This window comes from Lissotriton vulgaris, unplaced genomic scaffold (assembly GCF_964263255.1).
Source record: "Lissotriton vulgaris unplaced genomic scaffold, aLisVul1.2 SCAFFOLD_789, whole genome shotgun sequence".
NCBI classification, from domain to species: domain Eukaryota; kingdom Metazoa; phylum Chordata; class Amphibia; order Caudata; family Salamandridae; genus Lissotriton; species Lissotriton vulgaris.
The window spans coordinates 87,783-109,838 of record NW_028242002.1 but is presented as its reverse complement, the minus strand read 5'-3'; the positions used below and the strand labels follow the sequence as shown (position 1 = coordinate 109,838).

At 44.0% G+C, this 22,056-nt stretch overlaps 1 protein-coding gene across 1 annotated transcript in view; it reads right to left on the bottom strand.

The window, feature by feature from the left end:
- Positions 1-22,056, bottom strand: part of LOC147669098 (laminin subunit alpha-1-like) — a 213,595-nt gene that overhangs the window by 108,660 nt on the left and 82,879 nt on the right. The window contains exons 12-16 of the mRNA XM_086948228.1: positions 6,051-6,153; positions 4,890-5,006; positions 2,931-3,113; positions 2,479-2,633; positions 1,953-2,096 (exon numbers count right to left, since the gene is read on the bottom strand). Of these exons, the coding sequence (XP_086804354.1) occupies positions 1,953-2,096; positions 2,479-2,633; positions 2,931-3,113; positions 4,890-5,006; positions 6,051-6,153 (702 nt within the window). The remainder of the gene's footprint in view (positions 1-1,952; positions 2,097-2,478; positions 2,634-2,930; positions 3,114-4,889; positions 5,007-6,050; positions 6,154-22,056) is intronic.

Here is a 22,056-nt window from a genome sequence, read left to right as displayed (position 1 = left end):
TCCGCCCGCCACCCTAACGGAGATCGGGACCGCCCGCCTAAAGGGCGGGGGTCCCGATATTGGCATTAGGATGCGCCCGCCACAGTGGCGGGCACATCCTTCATTTTTAGCATTGTGGCGGGCGGTGCACTCTGCACCGCCCGCCACAATGCTAAAAATGCATTTTTGCATTTGCACATACAAAGCGGCAGGCACCGCGCGGTGCCTGCCGCTTTGTATATGCAAATGAAGGGGGGTACCACAGGTACCCCCCTGTGTGCCACTTCCCTATGGCCGTCACTCTGGGGGCCCACATGGGCCCCCCAGAGTGAACACCGCATGCCTGCCGCCACGGACAGGCATTGAGAAATGCCTATTGTAATATGGCTGGCGGTGTCTGATAGACACCGCCACCATGTTATCCCTTTTCCGCCCCGGCCGCAAGGCGACCGGGGCAGAAAACAGGCGGGCGGTGTTTCCCACCGCTGCGGTCCCCTCCGCCATCGTAATATGGCGGGGGGAATGCAGGGAAGGATGTCGGGCGGATTGCCTCCGCCAGGGTGGCGGTGGCCACCGCTACCCTGGCGGAGGCAGTCCGCCCGACATCCTAATGGGCCCCTAAGTGTCCAGCAGAAAATCACAAGCAAGACGGAGCTTTCCCCATTGCACAAGGCAATTTAATTGGGGGAAGAAGGTTTCAGAAGAAAGGTACCTCTGGCCTAACCTGGGATGCCAATTCACTTCAACCCCCTTCCCAATCTTCCTGCACAGCCAGCTGGAACATTTCAAAATGGCGTCACCCAGGAGGCACTAGTCACAACTGCTCTGGGAGCCTCAGTTCCACCCCACTCTGACATCACAGCCAGAGCGTTTCCCACCCAATCTTCAAAGGGAGCCCCCCTCCTGTGTTGGCTTCAGAGGTCTGGGCTCCCTCCTTTCTTCAGGGGTCTTGGGTTTCCCTATCCCTGATACAGTGTGTCAACTTATTGATTGATGCAGACCTTCATTCCTACCCCTTTCCTATTCAGGAGATGAGTGAAGCTCCGTTAATTGCTCCCTTTATGTGGTGTGGCCTTTGTCCCTGCTGCTAGAGAGAAATGTAATTAACTTGATACGGAAGGGAGACAAGAAGCCTGGGCTCGATTGTGAGCTGAGCCAGCACGGAGACAAGAGGCCTGGGCTCTGATCCTGAGCTGAGCCAGAGAAATATGACAATCCTGGATGACCCATAAGCTACACATATATATTTTTGGACCTTGCAGAACGGATTTTACTGCGCAGGTTAAATCCCAATTCGATATGTCACTGGTCTCTGTAAGCCAAAGGGAAGTGAATCTGCACTCTAAGACAGTCTTGCCCAAAGGTAATATAATGGAGTGTCACTGCACTCAGGACAGTAAACCACACTGACCTTCCCTATGGGTGTACACTAACATTATGAGGCCTACCCTTGGTCAATTTCCAATTCTGCACAGTACCCTCTGGACCAGACTACCTATGCATAGTAACCCGGCTGCGCATGACAGAGGTCTCCCATGTGCAGCCCACACAAGGGTGCACATGAGTATACACATGTGTTCATGTGTAACCAGGCAAATCCCCCTTCCCCATGCTGTATTGCAGCTGCCTTATCTTAAACGGAGGACACAGGCGGTGTTAAACACATGGAGTCCATTTACAGTGAGATTATCGTGAGTGAGTCATCGGTTGTGAGGCTCACTTACAGAAAAAAGGTCAAAAGCCAGGTGATCAAAAAGAGAAAAATCTAGCCAGATTTGATTTTCAGAACCCATCACCTTACATACATGCTCTGACATGCACAAAGCATAACACTTATTCACATGGTCATGGTCTTTTTCTTTGTTTTCTTATCTCACATTTATTTAATTATTCAAATGAATGAGTGGAATGAAAATAGAATATAAGTAATAATTAACTTTTTGGGATATTGTATAATACCATTAACAACTCACATTAGTGCTACTCCCCAGGTAGAAGAGAAGGTTATCTGATTCATGGGTTTTCATGTTCAGTGATAAGGTGTTGAAATTGGAGGAAGAAATGTGTGGCTGATAAGCCCGGACACAGTCTCTGTCTGCTAATACTGCAACTTTAATCTGAAAACAAAATAAAAGTCCTTAATATATGATAACAAATGATAACATAAGAAGGTAAGTTGAAACATCAGCATAAACAGATTACCTTCATCTAATTAGACTGAGAGATCCCACCACAGCTGTATTCTGTCAAAGTGTTCAAATGAATACAACTTTGAATGTCTGAATATGATGTTGGTTTGCTAGAGACATTTTTACAATACAATACCCTCTTATAAATTACTTCCCTCCCTTAAGTGATAGCATTTTGCCTGTCTGTGTATTACGCCTTTATATATCAGCACCGACCAAGCGACTCCATATGCCTTGGTACGTGTTAATCATTCCCTTTGGCATTGCGACATCTACATTAGGAAACTCCACTTTTCAAGTCTGTACTTACAGATGCTGCCTCTTTTCGTGCCTGGCTGATCAGCTCCTTAATTTCTGAAAGGTTTCTGTTTAGGTTCTCCTGGAAAATTTTCAAGGGTTTCAGTCGATCAAATAAGAGATTGGCTTGTGCCTCCGCTTCTTTGACTTTCTTTTCAGCCGAGTCAACTATATAAAAAATCAATGTTTTAATAAAGACTGGGAAAACTCAATTGATGCCTAGAGATGCAATTTATAGTATACATCAGCAAATTTGTTTAGATGTCATAGGCCTGTTATGTCAGTTTGTTGTATTTTTTTGCAAATGTGGCTAATAAATCCATAAAACTTTAATATGATCTATGTAAAAAGCTCCTAATTCCAATTTCCACATCTTCAAATTCCATGTTGCAACTCTAGCTCCTAACATGGAGGATTACTAATTATAACAGAGGCATTTTTCAGACTAATATGAAGCAAGCATACCAGTCGTTGAGGAGTCCTTTATGAGTTCCTTGGTTTTCTGTAAGGCTTCAATAACTAAGGGTAAGGAAGAAGATGTGTTCTGCAATTTTTCGCTAAAATTCAATATGCGGCTTAGAGCTTCACCCACAGTCACATTTGCTGATATAGCAAGCCCCTTGGCTTCAGGAAGTCTTTCATTTGTAGCTGAAAAATATTTTTTAAATGGATGCATTAATCAGATATCAGCATTTTCCTAATCTGTCAGCAGTTCATCTCTTTCCTTGACAAAACAACAAACAAATACAATTCACCAGAATGGTTTTTGGAATGGCAAACAAAAAATATATAGTGTCTATTTCAATACTCAGGAACCCATATGCAAATTGGGAAATACTATAACAAGAAATGGTGACCCATATAGCAAACCACCCTTCTGAGTAGTTAGTCTTCAGTGCGAAGGTCCTTTACTGACCAGCCTACACTGTACTCCGGAGGTAATAAGGGTCAAGAGTAAAATGATCTTATTGCATTTGATTATTTAGGGCAATAGTATATCTATTTTGTCACATAAGGAACAGGCTTACATTTATCTTTGGTAAATTCTCTTTAGTCCAAGTTAAAAACCCTCAATCTTTTTTTAAAAAATTGAAACATACATTACACAGTGAGATTGGAGACCATGTCAGTATTTAACACCATACAATGAAATCTGTATCTTTGAAAACATTATTGTTTATGACAGTTGGAACGTCTATGAACAGAGTACTATTAAAAGCAGACAGTTTGTACAATTCAGTGTTCAGGTTCTTAACTCATGCACTACCCCTGTTCACAGAGCTACCCTTGTAACCTCACATGTAGTTTGCCTCATAAAGTTCATAGAAAAATTGCTAGACCAGAATAACAATTAAAGTTCCATGGAAGACAATGGATTGTCCTAGTGCTAGCAATACAGGTGAAGATCTGCTATAACATTCCGAAGTTTATTTTTTGTTGCCTATTTAATTTAGAAAATGTTATAGTCTGTTGCTGGAATGTCTCACGCTATACCAGTTGTTAAATTCTGTTGTTATAGACCCTTTCTCTCAGCCAGGAACTAAATTGTGGGAAAAGATAAAGACTCTGTAGCCAAGACTCAATTATAAGTGCTTACATACATGTGAGGTGGTTCCTACACTTGTGGCTTGCTCCCAGGCTGGTCGCCTTCAAGGTGTTACACCACACAACTTAACTGCAATCAATTTGCAAGGGCCCAGGAAGGGTGCAACAGCTACATGGAAGTACTTTTATGTAGATTTAAAACATGTCATGAATGTCAGGAGGTGTCCCGGTTAGGTTGGGAAGCTGTGCAATTGTTGTTTAGGGGATGGTAATTAGACTGCTTTTGGTAATTATCAATTGTGCTGTTTAGCAAATAAAGGACACACATCTTGAAAGGACTGAAAGAGTATCCTGTAACTCCTGTATCAAAGGGTGTGAGAGGTTTCCCTCAGAAGGGTCCATGTTAAAGATGGGCAGATGATTTGGCTGACACATGGCAAGCAATCTTCCTTACTGACAATTGGTAACATAATCCAACTTTTCCTGGGTGGTAAACTTCCTCACTGTGTATTCAATATGAAGGAGGTTAGATTATCTATGGGCTGGTGCCCTGCTGGCATTCTATAATACTGTTTATGGCCACCTCAATCAATATCTCCATGGGGAGTGTTGTGTAATTATATAATGCCCCATTGGAAGTGAGTTGGGAATAAATGTGATTGTGCAGCAGGCATATCTTGCTTACTGAGAATGGTTTCAAGTGAAAAAAAATCCAGATAATAGATTTCTTTCATTCCAAAAGCTGCAATGTACTTGTGTGCAAGTAGTATAGTGACATATGACCAGATTAAAAAGCAAACTTATTTTAAAAACCTTTAGTTTAAAAGAAAATCCGAGAGGTGGGGGGGAGCTAAAAACAAGCAAGATTATTCAACTTACCATTTCGTAAAGCGCTCAGTGAAAGCAGTGAGCCACTTATCTGAGTGGCTAATAGAGAAGTATTTTTTCTTATCAGGTCCACTTTCATTTTCAGTCTACTCATATCAAACATAATACCTGTATAAAACAACAAAAATGTCTGTTAGCATTTATGTGCACTGCTATCTAGTGTTCTAAAAGGCAGAGAGACCACTGGAAGACCTCAGAATTCAGATCATGGTTTCCCTTTCAAAATTCATCATTGGTAAGTGTGCAATTTGCAGAATGGCCTACATAGAGGTGTTGGGTGGGATTTCTGAGAGTCAGGGATATGCTGCAATCAAGGTACAGAAAACCAATGGTTCTGCAGAAGCCTGAGTTGTTCCAGAAAGTGTGAGGACAGGCAGGGTCACACATGCATGTGCCCTTCGTCTTCGTTGAAGTGGTCCGTGTCATACAGTTGAAACCCCCTTTGAAGTTGGACCAGAGGGGTTTACTCAGGAACACCACAGGAGAAGACCACATGGAACAAGATAACAGGAGAATAAGCTTTGTGGAGTTCAACCATCAGCAATGGCAGGACTGTGATTGAGTAAACTACAATTTATGCCCCTGCCAAAATTGAAGGAAAATTTGGTACATGAGTAGTTATCTACGCTTCAAAGTGACTGTGGCTAAAATATAACAAAACCTGCTGAGGTTCATCACTGTATTTATTTGTTGATAGAAAAGTGAATGGCCTCATTTAGAATTTGTAGCAAACTGAAAATCTTCCAATTTGTGTAAGAATCTCTAAAAAAAACCTTACCTACTATGGCAGGGGCATTTCAACCGGTGAATTGTACAACGTATCTAGAGTTTTCTCCAGAAACTGGAGGATTTTCAGCTCCTTCTAAACTACAAATGAGGCACTACGTTATTATTTTGTACATACCCACAATTCAATAACAAATGTAAATGTTGTTTTATTAATAAACATAAACTATCAAGAATGTATCTTCCAGCGTAAAAACAATACTTTAAGCCTCTATAGTATTATCAGGTATCAAGCAGCCTCTTTCCTTGAATACAACAAAAGGTTTTTTGATTTTTGTAGCATGCTGCCCTTTGAATACTAAAGCAAAAAGTCTCCAAGGCAAAATGGCATTCCAACTTCTGTATGAAAGTGTCACTACAACTCACCTTCAGATTTGTTAGTCAGGTTGTTCACTTCAGACAAAAGCGCAGTACTGACCATAAGAGATTTTCTTGCAACAGAGTCAAGAGATGTATTGTGCCGCAAAATCTAAAATCACAGAAATCAAACATTACACAAACATCTATGAAGGTTATTATTTGTGCATTACAATTTGTAGCTTACTCGCTTTGCTTGTAATTCATAACTATTTTGTAAGCATTATTATGAAAAGTAAGTATGTTAGTGTGGGAAATAACTGAAGTGATTACTTTTTATAACATTGACAAAACATAAAATGATAATCAAATATCAGGATTTTTTATTCATAAAATAATACGATAGACAATTTGCCTAGGAAAGAAAACCATTACTTTCTTTTTACAGGGAGTCGAAGTTTGTAATTGCCCTAAAATTGAGTGTAGTTTATGGGTTATTACAAATATGTTCACACATCAGAAAGTGCAATTAATAAGAAAATGTGATCACTACCGTAAGGAAAGGCCCCTCTTTGTATGGTTGTAGAAAGCTGTCTCTTTATATAATATACCAAGGAGAGGTATACTGTGCAGAGTTCAGGTATTTCCTATAAGTGGGAAGGGGCTTGCTCTAACAATCCCAAGGGAGTGTGGTCGAGCAGCCTTATTCTTATCAGAGGAGTGTTAGACGTCTGCTGCATGCACACAGCCAATAAATGATCAACACAATTCAGTAAGTATATCCACACCAATTTTTTTAAAAATAACACATACCTTTCCATATATCTAGGCACCAAATCATTATGATCAGGTAAGTACATTTCGAGGTAGTAATTGTTACAGCTTTTAAACGTAGAAAGTGAAATTTCTGAAGCTGTAATGTTATCCTATGGAGGAAAAGCATATGCTGCATACAGGTTCTTTTCTGTGACTTACTGGACCAATCTTCCAGACTTAAGGTGAGTATGGCACAGGGACCAAGGCAGCAACAACGGCTCACCTGGGGCAGCACTGGGGCAGCTGGGTGCTAAGGTGTAATACAGCGTTGAATGCCCCTTTGAAGTCAATGGGGATGGGTCTGGTCACAAAAAGCCTGCAGGTTTGGACTATGTGGCCAGTGTGGCTGAACATACAGCTTGACTCAGGTCTCACAGAGCTCCGGGATGTGGGGACATCTTTGGTCCTCTTCTCCTCGGCCTGGGTTGCAGAGGTGTCCTGAGGCGTCAGGTTTTGGTCATCGGAGACACTCGCAGTAGAGGGGGCTGCACAAAGAGGCAGCAGGTGGTGGTGGGAAGTCCACAGCTGGGAAACCCAGGTGGGCTTCAGATCTGGAGGGACTCGGCTCTAATGGAGGAGCCACCGCTGGCTGGAAGATGGGTCCTGTCGTTTTGGAAGTGGGCAGATTTGTGCATCCTGGGATTGCCATTTGCCACAGTGAGCAGGAAGTGATCATCAGATGGGAGGGAACCAGTTAGAACATTGGCTACCAATCACATCCAGCCTGAGGGCATTTTCTGAGCATAAGTAGGCCAACTCTGGAACTCGAACTGGATAAAGGACAGAGGAAGGACTGTCCTGCTGCACTGTGGAGCCATCAAAGTTAGCCTGCACCATAGTGAACTGCACATGCTGCACCTGGTGGCTAGCAAAGGAAAAGGACTGTGCCTGCCATGTCGTGCTCAAAGAGAAGTTTTATCTAGAGCCCAGCCAAAGCCAAGGGACTCCGAGAGCCAGCTGATTGGCCTCCAGTTCACTGCACATGGGACACAACAGCTGAAGAAACCTGCTCGGGCAAGATGGTAGCCCAAAGTCTTTAGCCCACAGACAACTGCTGTCGTGCAGCACTAGGGATCAGGACCCGATAAGGAAAGTTGCACTTGAGTTCTCTAAGCCTGGGAGTGGTGTGGGAGTGTAGCTGGGACCCCTAGAGGATGAGGTATTGACCTAAGAAGGATTGAACGGTGACTGCCATACTGGGCGACTCGTAGTACAGTGACTAATGGACTTCTATGTGCTCCGAGAGGACTTTGAGGAATGTCGACCCTGTGACCAGGATCACCTCACCCTCTTCATGGACTGAGGTGTAGTCACAGCATGACCTCTGTTGACTGCATCACATCCACAGAATCCTTAAGCATCTTCAGCATCCTTCATCCCTTGCATCAGGACCATTTTATAGGAAAGCCCTGCAAAGGATGAAAGTGCCTGGAACAGACTGAAGACTGTTTTACCGTTTGAGGTAACTGTTTCGTAGAGCCTTGTTGGTAACCCTGACTGGCTCCCTACTGGAGATGGTCACCTAAAGTGACTCCAAATACCACATTACAACTAGTCCAAACTTTTTACAGAAAACGTTTCAAAGTATCAAATTCATTGAATTTGCCAATATGTGGTCACAGTTGAGTGATATGCTTTGATTTACTATAGCTTGTAAATTCTATATCTCTGGAACCCTTTTGTGGATCTCTTTCGTTGTGGTGTCCAAAAAATACATAAAATCTATAGTTTACTTTTATTAATTGGTGTTGGATTTCTTAGGTGTCTTGTCAATTTTTCTTCAATTGTTTTTGGTTCTGTTTAAATGCTTTACACTTGTTCCTTTGTGTATGCCTTGCTGCTCAGAGCCACAGCTACCCTGGGTTGAGCTGAAGGTTTGACAAATAAAACCTAAGGGTCCTCGAGGGTTGGTGAGTGTGTAACATGATGAGGTTGCACAACCACACCATACAATACACCCTATTCCCTCATAACTGCTCTAGGATTTGGTTTTTGGAAGAAAGCTGCAGCTCTATGCTTTGATTGATGAAGAAGGTTGAAACCTTTTTTGGCACTAAATGTGAGTAACTGCACATCCCTACCTAATCCTGTCATTTTAAAGTTATGGTTCTTGCACTGTGCACTGCTCACCCAGTGCAGGGAAGTGATTGATTCCAAGAAACCTGTCTTTACGGTTAGCAAAAAAAGTTCTATGATTTGCATTGGTTTGGAGGGTAATTGCATAAGTTGTGTAAGTACACTGCTGAGGTTTCATGTGGGTGTAAGATCGATTTCAGTGGTGCTAGTTTCTTTGTACCTTTCAGGAATCTCTTAATGACTGGCATTTGAAAGAAGCTTTTGCCTCTTACTTCTCCACAATGGCTGCCTAGATGTACCTTAAGTGAAATGTATGATAATCCGCTGTCGAACAGATGGGTGCCATATTTTAGCACAATTGTGTTTTGTGGCCTGTTGCATTTTGGGGCTATTGTGGCATGCAATCAAGCACATCTTGTGGAAGATTTTATTGTTTCTCACTTACCATGGTTCTCTCTCACAATAGTAGGTGTCAAATTTGAACTCTTCAGGAGCCATGGCTGTGTGTTGGCCTCTGGGTGGCTACTAATGGTATCAGAGGAACTGGTGAAAAAGTGTAAGCAAATGCCTGTGATCGATCGATTGATAAGGCATTCCCCTACATTTGTTGGCTTAAAAATTTGGCTGTGAAGCTTAATGTAGGAAACTGGCTCTATATATACTACACCAAAATGAGGTATAGTATGTACAGAGTCCCGGTGACCCCAGAGGTAAGCAGATGTTGAGGTTAGATAGAACCTTACTCTCTATTTGTGTTGGAGTGGTCGAGCAGTAAAGCAGTATTCGAAGGACAGTTTTAAGCATTTGATGTACACACTCAGTTAGCAAATGCATTCATAAACTCAAGAACTGAACTCTGGGCCAATTGTTCAAGTTTAAAAAATATACTGTTGTTTTATTTTAGAACCAAGCAAGCCTGGCACAGTTAAGCATTACATACTTTACAGTAATAATTTGCTGAATGTAGAACAGTTTGAAAATGCAATAGGAATTGTACTTTGTTTGATTTACAGGGGATGCAGTAGGTTTCAATACTTAGCAGGTACAGCACTTTGAAATGAATAGCCGTTTTCAATAAATTACAGGTAAGTTACGTTGTACATTACTTTTCTAACTCAGTGCTGGATACCTAGATTCAGCACTGCGACATTTCCTGCAAACAGGTAAGTAAATACATTTAGGTTATTTGTGCAATTTTTAAAGAATATTTTTAGATTTCAAAACTCCACACTCAGAAACTTTTTGGAAGAAAATTGTCAATGTTATCCTATGGAGGAAGGGAAATGCTACTTACCAGTATGCATCTGTTCTTGGCATGTAGGGCTGCAGAACCACACACTATTGCATTAGATCACCATCTAGTGGTGGGCTCGGATGATTACACTTTGTTGTTGTCTTGGAAGAGTCTTTGTCTGTTGGATGACTCCTCCCTTAGAGAGTAGTGCGCATGGGCATCGACTCCATCTTCAGATTGTTTTCGCCATTGGGCAAATGATGGAGTTTATGAGTACAGATAGAGATGACCATGTGTTGTGTATCTAAATAAGATAATACTGGAACAGATACAGGTAGCCGGGGAGACGGGTGGGCATGTGTGGTTCTGCAGCCCTACATGCCAAGAACAGATGCATACTGGTAAGTAGCATTTTCCGTTCAAGGCATATGGGCTGCAGACCACACACTATTGCATAGATTGCACAGCAGTTTCTCCCTTAGTAGCGACCACCCGCATCTGTTACAGTAGTTTGAAATAAGTCTTGTGAGAACAACATTTAAATTCCACACTGGAGAGGGTGGTATTCTTGAAGGAATTATTCTTTTGAGCCCTTCCATAAACGCTTTGATTTCGGGTACTCTAAACAATGAAAAATGTTGTCTGTTTTGAAGATATGTCAGACAGAAGATTCGTCGGGGAGGAATGGAGAGACGTACACCATAGGTGATCCTGCCGGGAATTATCCAACACTCACGAGTGTGATCACTGGGTACTCCCTAACCCTCACCTCCCATGGGGTAATTTGCCCCCCTCAAAGGGTCAATGGACCCCCTGAGTGGTTAGAGACTATACGTCATAACCACAGAGTGGCACTACCAGTATAGTATGGTAAGATTGGAGCCCCTCTAACTGGTCCTGATGAAAGCCATGTACCCTTTGGACAGTGTGGCTGAAACATGTTGACCTACCCTCTAATACTCACATAGCGGTGATTGGATGATTGTTTTCTTAGTCACCGCGCCTTTATTTTTAGATCCCACATGGTTCCCTACTAAATAAAGTTATATTGGGGAACTTTTGATGGCTTTTTAAAATCACTATTTTCTTTGGGCCCCCACTCACTTTAGAAAGTGCATCCATGTCATCAGGTGTATGCCCGTCCTCCACCAAATGGGGTTTCTGGAGGGTGAGGACTGGCAGATGATGAAGCATGACACCTGGTGGTGTGTGATGCCAGTCCATCACTTTTTGTGAGATGCCCCTACTTGGCACCTCGTGTTAACTTGGTCACATTCTAGAAGTGGTCTCCATTTGTGATATAAGACTTTGACTGGAGGCTGGCCACTTTCTGGAGCCCTATTGCCTCTTGTTCCCCCCTCGGGTCTGTACCCGAGTCTTTTTGTGTTTTTCTACAGATAGAGATGACCATGTGTTGTGTATCTAAATAAGATAATACTGGAACAGATACATGTAGCCGGGGAGACGGGTGGGCGTGTGTGGTTCTGCAGCCCTACATGCCAAGAACAGATGCATACTGGTAAGTAGCATTTTCCGTTCAAGGCATATGGGCTGCAGACCACACACTATTGCATAGATTGCACAGCAGTTTCTCCCTTAGTGGCGACCACCCGCATCTTTTACAGTATTTTGAAATAAGTCTTGTGAGAACAACATTTAAATTCCACACTGGAGAGGGTGGTATTCTTGGAGGAATTATTCTTTTGAGTCCTTCCATAAACGCTTTGATTTCGGGTACTCTAAACAATGAAAAATGTTGTCTGTTTTGAAGATATGCTGCTATAGCAGCAAGATGTAACCTGATTGAGGAGTACGCTAAGCTAGATCTTTGCAGATGTAACAGGTAGCATTTGATGTTTTGTATAGAAACATCTAAGGGGTTTATGTTGTTATTTGTGCAATATACAACAAACCTTTTCCACTTTGATGCATACCATGCTCTAGTGGTCGGGCGTCTTGCTTCTTTTATGACATTCATGCAATCAGGTGGTAAATCTAGATATCCAAATTCTAAGACCTTAGGAGCCACATTGCTAAATTGAGCTGCATTGGGTCTGGATGCATAATCTCTCCATGGTTCTGTGTCAGTAGATGTGGGGAGAGTTTTAGTTTGTTATGTGGTACCACTGAGAGCTCTAGTAGCGTGGTGTACCAGGGTTGTCTTGCCCACGTTGGTGCTATGAGAATCAATGTGAGAGAATGTTGCTGTAGCTTGCGTACCACTAATGAAATTAGTGGGAGAGGTGGAAAAATGTAGGCAAATTTGTTTGACAGTTCATCCATACCACATTGCCTTTGGATAATGGGTGTGGGTATCTGGCGGCGAAGCTTGGGCATTTGCAGTTGTGGGTTGTAGCAAACAGATCTATCTCTGGTTGACCCCACTTTTGAAAAAAATGGCTGAAGAACTAGATGATGAAGTTCCCATTCGTGTATCTGTTGTCTCTGATGACTTAACAGATCTGCAACTTGATTGTGAACTCCTGGTATATGTTCTGCTAATAGAAAAATGTTCTGAGGAATGGCCCACCTCCATATGCTCTGCGCCAGCCGGAAGAGCTGTAGGGAGTGTGCTCCTCCTTGTTTCTGAATGTAGCACATTTCTGTCATATTGTCCGTCCGGACTAGTACAGCTTTGTTTGATAGGTAATGCTGAAAGGATTTTAGAGCTAGAAAAATCGCTAGTAACTCCAGATGATTTATGTGGAGTAGTTTTTGTTGCATTGTCCATGTACCCTGTACTGTGTGTCTTTGTAAATGTACTCCCCATCCTGTGAGAGATGCGTCTGTATCATTTGTGGAACAGGGACATTTGGAGATATGACTTCATTTGATTTTGCTGTGAATCCCAGTTTGTGTAGCAGGCATATCGTTAGATGCGTGTGCTGTACACATTGGTTGTATGACTTGGATTTTATTAACCAGTCGTCCAGATATGGGAAGACATGAATACTGTCCCTTCTTAAGTGTGCTGCTACTACTGCTAGACACTTTGTGAACACTCAAGGTGCTGTAGTTACTCCGAAAGGGAGTACCTTGAATTGGTAGTGTTGACCTTCTAGAATGAACTGTAGGTACTTTCTGTGCGATTGATGGATGGGAATGTGGAAGTAGGCGTCCTTGAGATCTAATGTGGCAAGGAAGTCGCCCTTCTTTAGCAACGGTAGAACTTGTTGTAGTGTGACCATATGAAAGTGGTCTAATTGTATGGACAGGTTTAGGGGCCTTAAATCTAAAATAGGTCTGAGGGACCCGTCCTTTTTGGGTATGAGAAAGTATAGAGAATAAACTCCTGTGTTTTGATGTTATTTTGGGACTGGTTCTATTGCATTCTTTTGCAGTAGAGATGCCACCTCTTGTCTTAGCAGTATGAGGTGTTCTTGTGACATGGGATGCTGCCTGGGTGGTTTTGTTGGAGGAGTAGAAGTGAGCTCCAGGCAATAACCTGACTGAATTATTTGTCTTACCCACCTGTATGTGGTGATAGAGTTCCAGACAGGTAGGAACTGTTGTAACCTCCCCCGACAGGAGTGGAATGGTCTGGGGGGATGGAAGGGAAGTCACTGTTTGGGAGTAGAGGCATTGCGATTGTTGTTTCCTCTACCTCTGCCCTTATTGTTGTTTCCTCTATACCCTCCTCTATAATATCCTTTACTGGGCGAGGTTCGGTTGGGCGCTTTGTAAGAAGAGGAGGTATTGTCGGTTTGAAAACCCTTAGAGGCGCCCCTATATGAGGAGCGACGAAAGCAAGGTCTATGGGCTTGTGTTTGTAAAGCTCCCATGGATTTTGCTGTGTCTGTTTCTTTTTTCATCTTTTCTAGTGCACTATCGACTGATGGACCGAAAAGATGTTGTTGGTCAAATGGCTGGTTTAAAATACTGGCTTGTACTTCTGGTTTGAACCCAGAGATGGGTAGCCATGCATGTCTATGCAACAATACCCCTGTATTTATTGCTCTAGAGTCTGAGTCTGCTGTGTCTAGTGCACAGCATATGGAGGTATTTGTAATAACCTTGCCTTCCTGTATTAGGTCAGAAGCCCTGGTTTTATATTGTTCTGGCAAGTGTTGCATGAGTGACTCTAACTCATCATAATGAGCTCTATCATATCTTGCTAACAAAGCTTGAGTGTTAGCAATCCTATCGACATTGGCTGTTTGTGAAATGGTGCGTTTTCCTGAAGCATCTAAAAGCTTAGACTCTTTGTCAGGGGTGGAGCATCCCCTGTTGTCTGCGAGTTAGCTCTTTTTCTTGCATTTGACACTACTAGTGAGTCCAATGGCAACTGTCCTTTAAAGTATCCTGGATCAGTTGGAGCCACTTTGTACTTCTTTTCTAGTCTGGGGTTAATTACCCTGGCTCTAACTGGGTCTTTAAATATTTTGGGTGCATGTCTTACCATTCCACTAAGTATTGGAAGTGCAGTTGTGGTCTTATGTGATGACATTAGTGTGTCCATTAGGAAGTCTTCTTCCACTGTATCTGTGTGTAAATCTACTCCATGGAAAGTGACTGCTTTATGAATGAGCTGCGTAAACCCAATAGTGTCATCTGGGGGAGATGGTCTAGACAGGTACACATCGTCTTGTGGCAGATCTGGTGCATTATATTCTTCCCATGGGTCACCTGATGGCCCAGGAATATCATCTGGGTCATTAATGTCGTCTGTGTGATGTTTATTTATTTATTTATTTTTGCTATTTTTATTGCGCAACAAATACCCGGAGGTGTCTCGGCGCATGTGTGAACTAGCAGGACCACAGTAATAGGATTCACTGGTCAAACAACCATGTCTTTACGAGCCTGCGGAAGCTCATCAAGTTGGGTGCATTTTTGATATTTAGTGGAAGAAGGTTCCAAAGTTTTGGTACAGCCACTAAAAAGCGACGGTCTCCCCAGGTTGCCGTTCTGGTGCGCGGTACAGGTAGAAGGCAAGTGTTGGCAGATCTCAGCAGTCTTTTGGGGGTGTAGACCTGGAGTGCCTCAGTCAAGAATTTAGGTCCAATGCCATGCACTGCCTTATAGGCAATGCAGAGGGCCTTGAACTTAATGCGGCTCACTACTCTAAGCCAATGGAGCTGGCGGATAGCAGGAGTGGTAGGTTGGCGGCGAGGGATGTTTAGAAGAATTCTGGCAGCCGCGTTCTGTACTGACTGTAGCTTCAGCAGCACCTGTTTCTGGGTGTTAAGGAAGAGGGCATTTCCGTAATCGATTTTAGAAAATACCAGAGTGGTAACTAAGGTCTTCCCAGCAGAGGTGGGGAGATAAGGCAGCAGTTTCTTTATTTTCTTTAAAACAAAGAAAGCAGAGGAGACAACCTTGTTGACATGTAGGTTGAATGTTAATTTGCTGTCAAAGATGACTCCCAAATTTCTCGCTTTTACCACAGGGACGGGTGGGGTGCCCAGTTGGTTAGGCCACCAGATGGGGGACCATTCTGGAGCGAGGTTACCAAAGGTCATAACCTCGGTTTTATCCGAGTTAAGCCTTAGGCAGTTGGAGGACATCCATGTACTAACAGCGAGCATGGCCTCCTGGAAATTAGCTGCCACTGCTGTGCCGTTCTTGTGGATCGCCAGCACCAGTTGGGTATCGTCTGCATAGGAGGTTAATCGTACCCCATAGGCCTTTATTACCCTCGCTAAGTCCGCTACATAGATGTTAAATAGCGTGGGACTTAGCGAGGAGCCTTGGGGTACTCCACATGGTAGTGCAGAGACAGGAGAATAGAAGTTGCCCAACTTGACTGTCTGGGTACGGTCGGCCAGGAAGGATGAAATAAGGTCTCTGGCCAAACCATCTATCCCCAGAGCTGTGACACGGTCGACCAAAATAGCATGGTCGACCGTGTCAAATGCTGCGGACAGATCCAGAAGAATTAGGATGGCCACTCCTCCCTGATCCATGATGGTTCTGATTTCGTCAGAGGCTTTTATTAGCGCGGTCTCCGTCCCATGTCCCTTCCTGAAGCCAAATTGCGTTTCGTCTAAGAGTTGGTAAGTATCGACGTACTCTGAGAGCTGTTTGTTCATCAGAGTTTCGCAAATTTTGGCCGGGAAAGGGAGACAGGCAATAGGTCTATAACTGACCTATTTCACTCTCTACCTCTTTTGAGTAGCTATCCCCATCATCTTCATCTTGTGGTATAAGACTATGTGTACTAGATGGTGAATGTACAGGAGAAATATCTATTGGTATTTCTACTTCTGGTGAAGGAATCCTTATGGGTGAAGTTTGAGCATGTTTTGTTAGAGCAAAGGTCTTCAATCTGTGGGGCGCGACCCCCAGGGGGGTTGTGGAGACCTGGAAAGGGGGTCGCAGATTCTGTCAGAGCGTGCAGTTCCTGTGTGGTTTGCATTAGTGACGCCGGGCTGAGTGAGGGTGCTCACGGCGGAGGCCTAATTCACACCGAGGGGTGAAAAACATCAAAGCCTCATTAACAAGTAAAAGGTCTTTTAAAGACCTGTGAAGTACTCGGGTGTGGCTTTGTCTGTCCCTGAAGCTGTTTCAGCCAGGCTCACATACACAAGGGTGGGGGGTGGGGGGGGGGTGCCTGGGGGAGGAGACTGTAGCCCTTTGAGCTCAATGGACGTTGAGTGCCTGGAGCTGTGGGTCCTGCCAGTAAAGCACATGAAAGGTCCTCTCCTCCCCCCACCTTCTACGACATGTCCCATAAATCATTGGTTCAAGTCCCACAAGCCCTCATACCTGGCGCCTGTGCCCGAGACATGTGCCTGAGTCTGTTCTTCACAGTGAGATGTTGTTACAGCCTGTCTGCCCTCCCACTCTGCGCCCCAGCAGAGAGGCACAGACGTGACTTCCCATGAGAGACGAAGGAAGAAGACTCAGTGAGATACTGGCCCCCCTCCCCTCACCCCATGAGAGAGGCACAGAAAAGGTGGGTGGATGAATGATGGGTGGATGGATGGATGAAAGGGTGGATGGATTAAGGATGAATATATGGATGGAAGGATGAAAGGGTGGATGGATTTATGGATGGAAGGATAAAAGGGTGGATGGATGTATGGATGGAAGGATGAAAGGGTGGACAGATGAAGGATGGATGGATGTAAGGATGAAAGGGTGGATGGATGAAAGATGGATGGATGGATGTGTGAAAAGGTGGGTGGATGAATGATGAGTGGATGGATGGATGGATGAAAGGGTAGATGGATGAAGGATGGGTGTATGGATGGATAAAAGGTTGCATGAATGAATGATGGATGGATGGATGTGTGAAAAGGTGGGTGGATGAATGATGGGTGAATGGATGGATGAAAGGGTGGATGGATGAAGGATGTATGTATGGATGGATAAAAGGTTGCATGGATCATGATGGATGTGTGAAAAGGTGGGTGGATGAATGGTTGGTGAATGGATGGATGAAAGGGTGGATGGATGAAGGATGTATGTATGGATGGAAGGATAAAAGGGTAGATGGATGAAGGATGGATGTATGGATGAAAGGGTGAATGGATGAAGGATGGATGGAAGGATGAAAGGGTGGATGGATGAAGGATGGATGTATAGATGGATAAATGGTTGCATGGATGAATGATGGATGTGTGAAAAGGTGGGTGGATGAATGATGGGTGAATGGATGGATGAAAGGGTGGATGGATGAAGGATGTATGTATGGATGGAAGGATAAAAGGGTAGATGGATGAAGGATGGATGTATGGATGGATAAAAGGTTGCATGGATCATGATGGATGTGTGAAAAGGTGGGTGGATGAATGATTGGTGGATGGATGGATGAAAGGGTGGGTGGATGAAGGATTGATGTATGGATGAAAGGGTGGATGGATGAAGGATGGATGGAAGGATGAAAGGGTGGATGAATGAAGGATGGATGTATAGATGGATAAATGGTTGCATGGATGAATGATGGATGTGTGAAAAGGTGGGTGAATGAATGATGGGTGGGTGGATGGAAGGGTGGATGGGTAAAGGATGGATGTATGGATGGAAGGATGAAAGGGTGGAAGGATGTATGTCTGGAATGATGAAAGGGTGGATGGATGATTGATGGATGTGTGAAAGTGTGGGTGGATGAATGAGGGATGGATGGACGCGATGAGGTCTAACAGGCGCATTTATGGTTGTCGATAGTTGTTGATGATGAGGAGTACCAGTTTCTAGAAACCTTTGTTGGAAGGGGGTCCTTAAGCCTAAAAAGGTTTTACAAGGGGATCTCAGCATCAAAAAGTTTGAAGACCTCTGTGTTAGAGGAACTGGCGGTGGTTTAGGATAGTCCATTTCCCTCTTTTCAGGCACTGAAGTGATATGTCCAGTGTTTGGATTAATATGAAGAGTCGTTTGCTTTGGGTCAGGTTTGAAAAGCTCTTCTACTGGAAAATCATTTTTCGGCGCCGATTTATTTGGTTTATTTGCTTTTACAGTGTCTACTGTCTTTGGAGCAGGTCTTGGTTTCATTTCCGAAGACTTTTTCTTAGGATCCGAACTCTTTGGATCCAGAGTTTTTTGTTCCCGGAGTACGTTTGGACTCATCTACCTTCGGAGCCGAAGTATGTTTCGGGAACCGGAACCGTCTTCGGGTCCACTTTTTTTCGGAACCGGGGTGGTTTTTGGTTCGGTAGTTTTGGGAACCTCTTTCGGTGCCGAACTTGCTTTCGGCTCGACCGCTGTCGGTACCGAAGGATGCTTTTGGGCCGGTGTTAATTTTGGCTTAAGGACCTTCTGCTTTTCGGGACCGACAGACCGACTCAAGCCCGAGTGGACTGGAGGCTTTTTTATATTCTTCGCTGCCGAGCCAGAAGGAAGGGCATCTGAAGGTTTTGGTTGGTGTGCACCTGGACCTGAAGGTGGAGGTGGAACCGAAGCCTGTCCCGGTATGGTGGGGTGAACAAGGTCGACGTCTGTACTCACGACCTGTTGACCAGCTGGAAGATCGTCATCTTCGGATTGATCCTCAACTCCAGAAGCTGAATCCTCTGCTTTGGAAGTGATGTCTTCGTGCTGCTGTTCTTCGGCGTCTACTTCAATCAGAGCCTCGTCTATGATGAGGTCTGGTGTCGATGAAGAAGACTGCGCCATTACTCTTCGAGCTCGACGGCCCCTGATGGTTTTCTTGAACCGGAACGAAGCGCAGGCCTCACAGTCTTGACTCTTGTGCTCTGAAGATAAGGGCAGATTGCAAACCTCATGAAGATCGGTGTGAGGAAATTTGTGTCTACACCGAGGGCACTTCTTGAAGGGTGTTCTTTCCATAACCCAAAGGCCCAATGGCGCAGTTAGACCCGATGGCCCCAACGAACGCTGGAATCAAGAAGTGAAGCCTTTCTTTGACGCTGGTAACCGGAATCATTGTCGAAGACAATGTGGATGGTATTTATGATTGTATTTATGAATTCGAAAAGAGATCAGTAACGGGACTGAACGATGAACACATTCGAGCCCGATGGCGGAAAAAAACAATCTGAAGATGGAGTCGATACCCATGCACACTACGATATAAGGAAGGAATCATTCAACAGACAAAGACTCTTCCAAGACAACAACAAAGTGTAATCCTCCGGGCCCACCACCAGATGGTGATCTAATGCAAAAGTGTGTAGAATGCAGCCCATATGCTTTGCACAAACAGGTTATCGGTTCACAGGTAAGTTATCGACTGAGGGAGTTAAGGTTCTGGGGTTAGACTCAGGGATCTCCCAGTGTCAGTAATGCACTCTTCTTATAACCTCTGCAGCACTAGGGCAGCCGGGTGCAGAGTGTTGAGGCCCAATGTTATCCAATAGGGGATAGGGGGCCTCCGGTTGGTGGCAAGCTCCTAGGGTTAACGTCAGGGCAAATGGGGAAACAAAGTAACGTACAACGTATCTTGCCTGTCATTTACTGAAAAAGTCTATTTATTTCAATGCACTGTTTTTCTTCCAAAAAACGACTAAGGGGCTGATTACCATGTATGGAGGATCGCCACCACCCGCATGGCGGTGGCGATCCGCCCTACATTACCCTCAGCCCGCCACCCATTTCCCCAGAAAGACCGTCCGCTGGTTTTCCGCCGGTCGACCAGTCGACCAGGCAGAAAGGGGGATAGATATGGTGGCAGTGTCTGCTAGACACCGCTATTCATATTATGGTGTGGGAAGCAGCCCATCACCGCCACGGAAAGGCATGCAGATTTTGATGTTGGGGGCCTGTTGCGGGTCCCCAGGTTATTGGGAGGGTAGGGGGGTTCACATGAGGGGTACCTATGGTACCCCGGTACATTGACATGGACAAGGTGGCAGGCTCCGCGTGGTGCCGGTCATCTTGTGCATGTCAATGCACGCAGTGCATTCCCAGCTTTGTGGCGGGCAGTGCTTTGAGCACCGCCCGCCACAATGCTCGGAATAGAGGATGCCATCGCCGCGGTGGCATCCTAATTGCAGGTGCGGGATCGCCGCACCACTGGCGGCCGCCATCCCAATGGCCCCCTAAGTGTGGAGTTTTGAAATCTAAAGATATTCTTTAAAAATCATGCCAATAACCAAAACGTAATTGCTTACCTGTTTACATGAAATGTCCCCGTGCTAAATCTAGGTATCCAGCACTGAGTTAGAAAAGTAACGTAAAAAGTAACTTACCTGTAATTTACTGAAAAAGCCTATTCATTCAAATGTACTGTATTTGCTAAGAGTTGCAACTTGCTGCATCCCCTGTAAATCAAACAAAGTACAAGTTTGATTGCATTTTCAAACTGTTCTCTATTCAGCAACTTATTACTGAAAACTAAAAGTATTTTATGCTTACCTGTGCCGGGCTTGCTTGGTTCTAAAAATAAACACCAGCATATTTTCTTTATACAAAAACAATTGGCCTACAGTTCAGTTCTTGATTGTGTGAATGTATTTTGCTGAGTGTGTACATCAAATGCTTAACACTGTCCTCTAATACTGCCTTACTGCTCGACCACTGTACCACAAATAGAGAGTAAGGTTCTATCTATCTTTAACGTCTGCCTACCTCTGTGGTCACCTGGAATCTACCCATCAGTCACCATACGGATCCGCCCTTCATCATTTGGGATTTATCCGGACCACCCGTCTGCGAAAATCAGTGTCACAATCAAAGGATGACCTGGTGGTTAGGAGGTCCCCTTTGTTGTTTCCAATTACAGTGTGGTCTACCACTCGATATTAATGAGTGGAGAGAAAATATGGGACTGGGGTGTGCAGTGCAAATAACAGTGAGTGAGAAAAAGAAACCAAAACAGGAAGGTGTGTTAAAATTGGTCAAAAGAGCATGGAACAACCTTTATTCTGTGTATGCTCTCAATACCAAGATTAAAAAATATAAACTTAGGCAGTCAAATTAGGTAGACCGTCTGAGGTGAGGTCGACATGTTTCAGCAAACATGGACTATTGCGTCCTTGCTTTCATCAGGACCAGAAATATGAAGCTAGTGCTACTGCACGAAGTGAAATAAATCATAAAGTGACAACAGGAAAAGTGAAACAAGTGCAAGGAGTCACCTGTATGATCCAAAAGCCATTACAGTTAGTGTTGTCCCCTCATTTTCCCCTGAGCCACTGCCAGGTGGGGTGAGGCAATTCTACCTTACAGATTAAGGTAAGAACTGAACGACGTTTGGTTAATAATATGTATCTCCAAATGGATTGCAACTGACCCTCTAATAATAAGAGAACATATATCAACATCATTTTGATGTGATTTTCTTGTTGATCCATAGATGATGGACTTACTCTGGAGTTCAAAGGGTGCAGATAGCCTTACCTGACACTCACTTTCTCTATTTTTTATTCCACAGTGAACAACACTAACTGTACAAATGTTTTTAGGAGTGGTTGGACACTGTCGTCAGTGGATCAGTGGATTCTCACTGCTTGCAAAACTTTTAATAAGATTGAAACGAAAGGATGTGATAGATCCGATTGAGTGGGATGATGAAAGTGAGGATGCATTCATAAAACTGAGAGATTG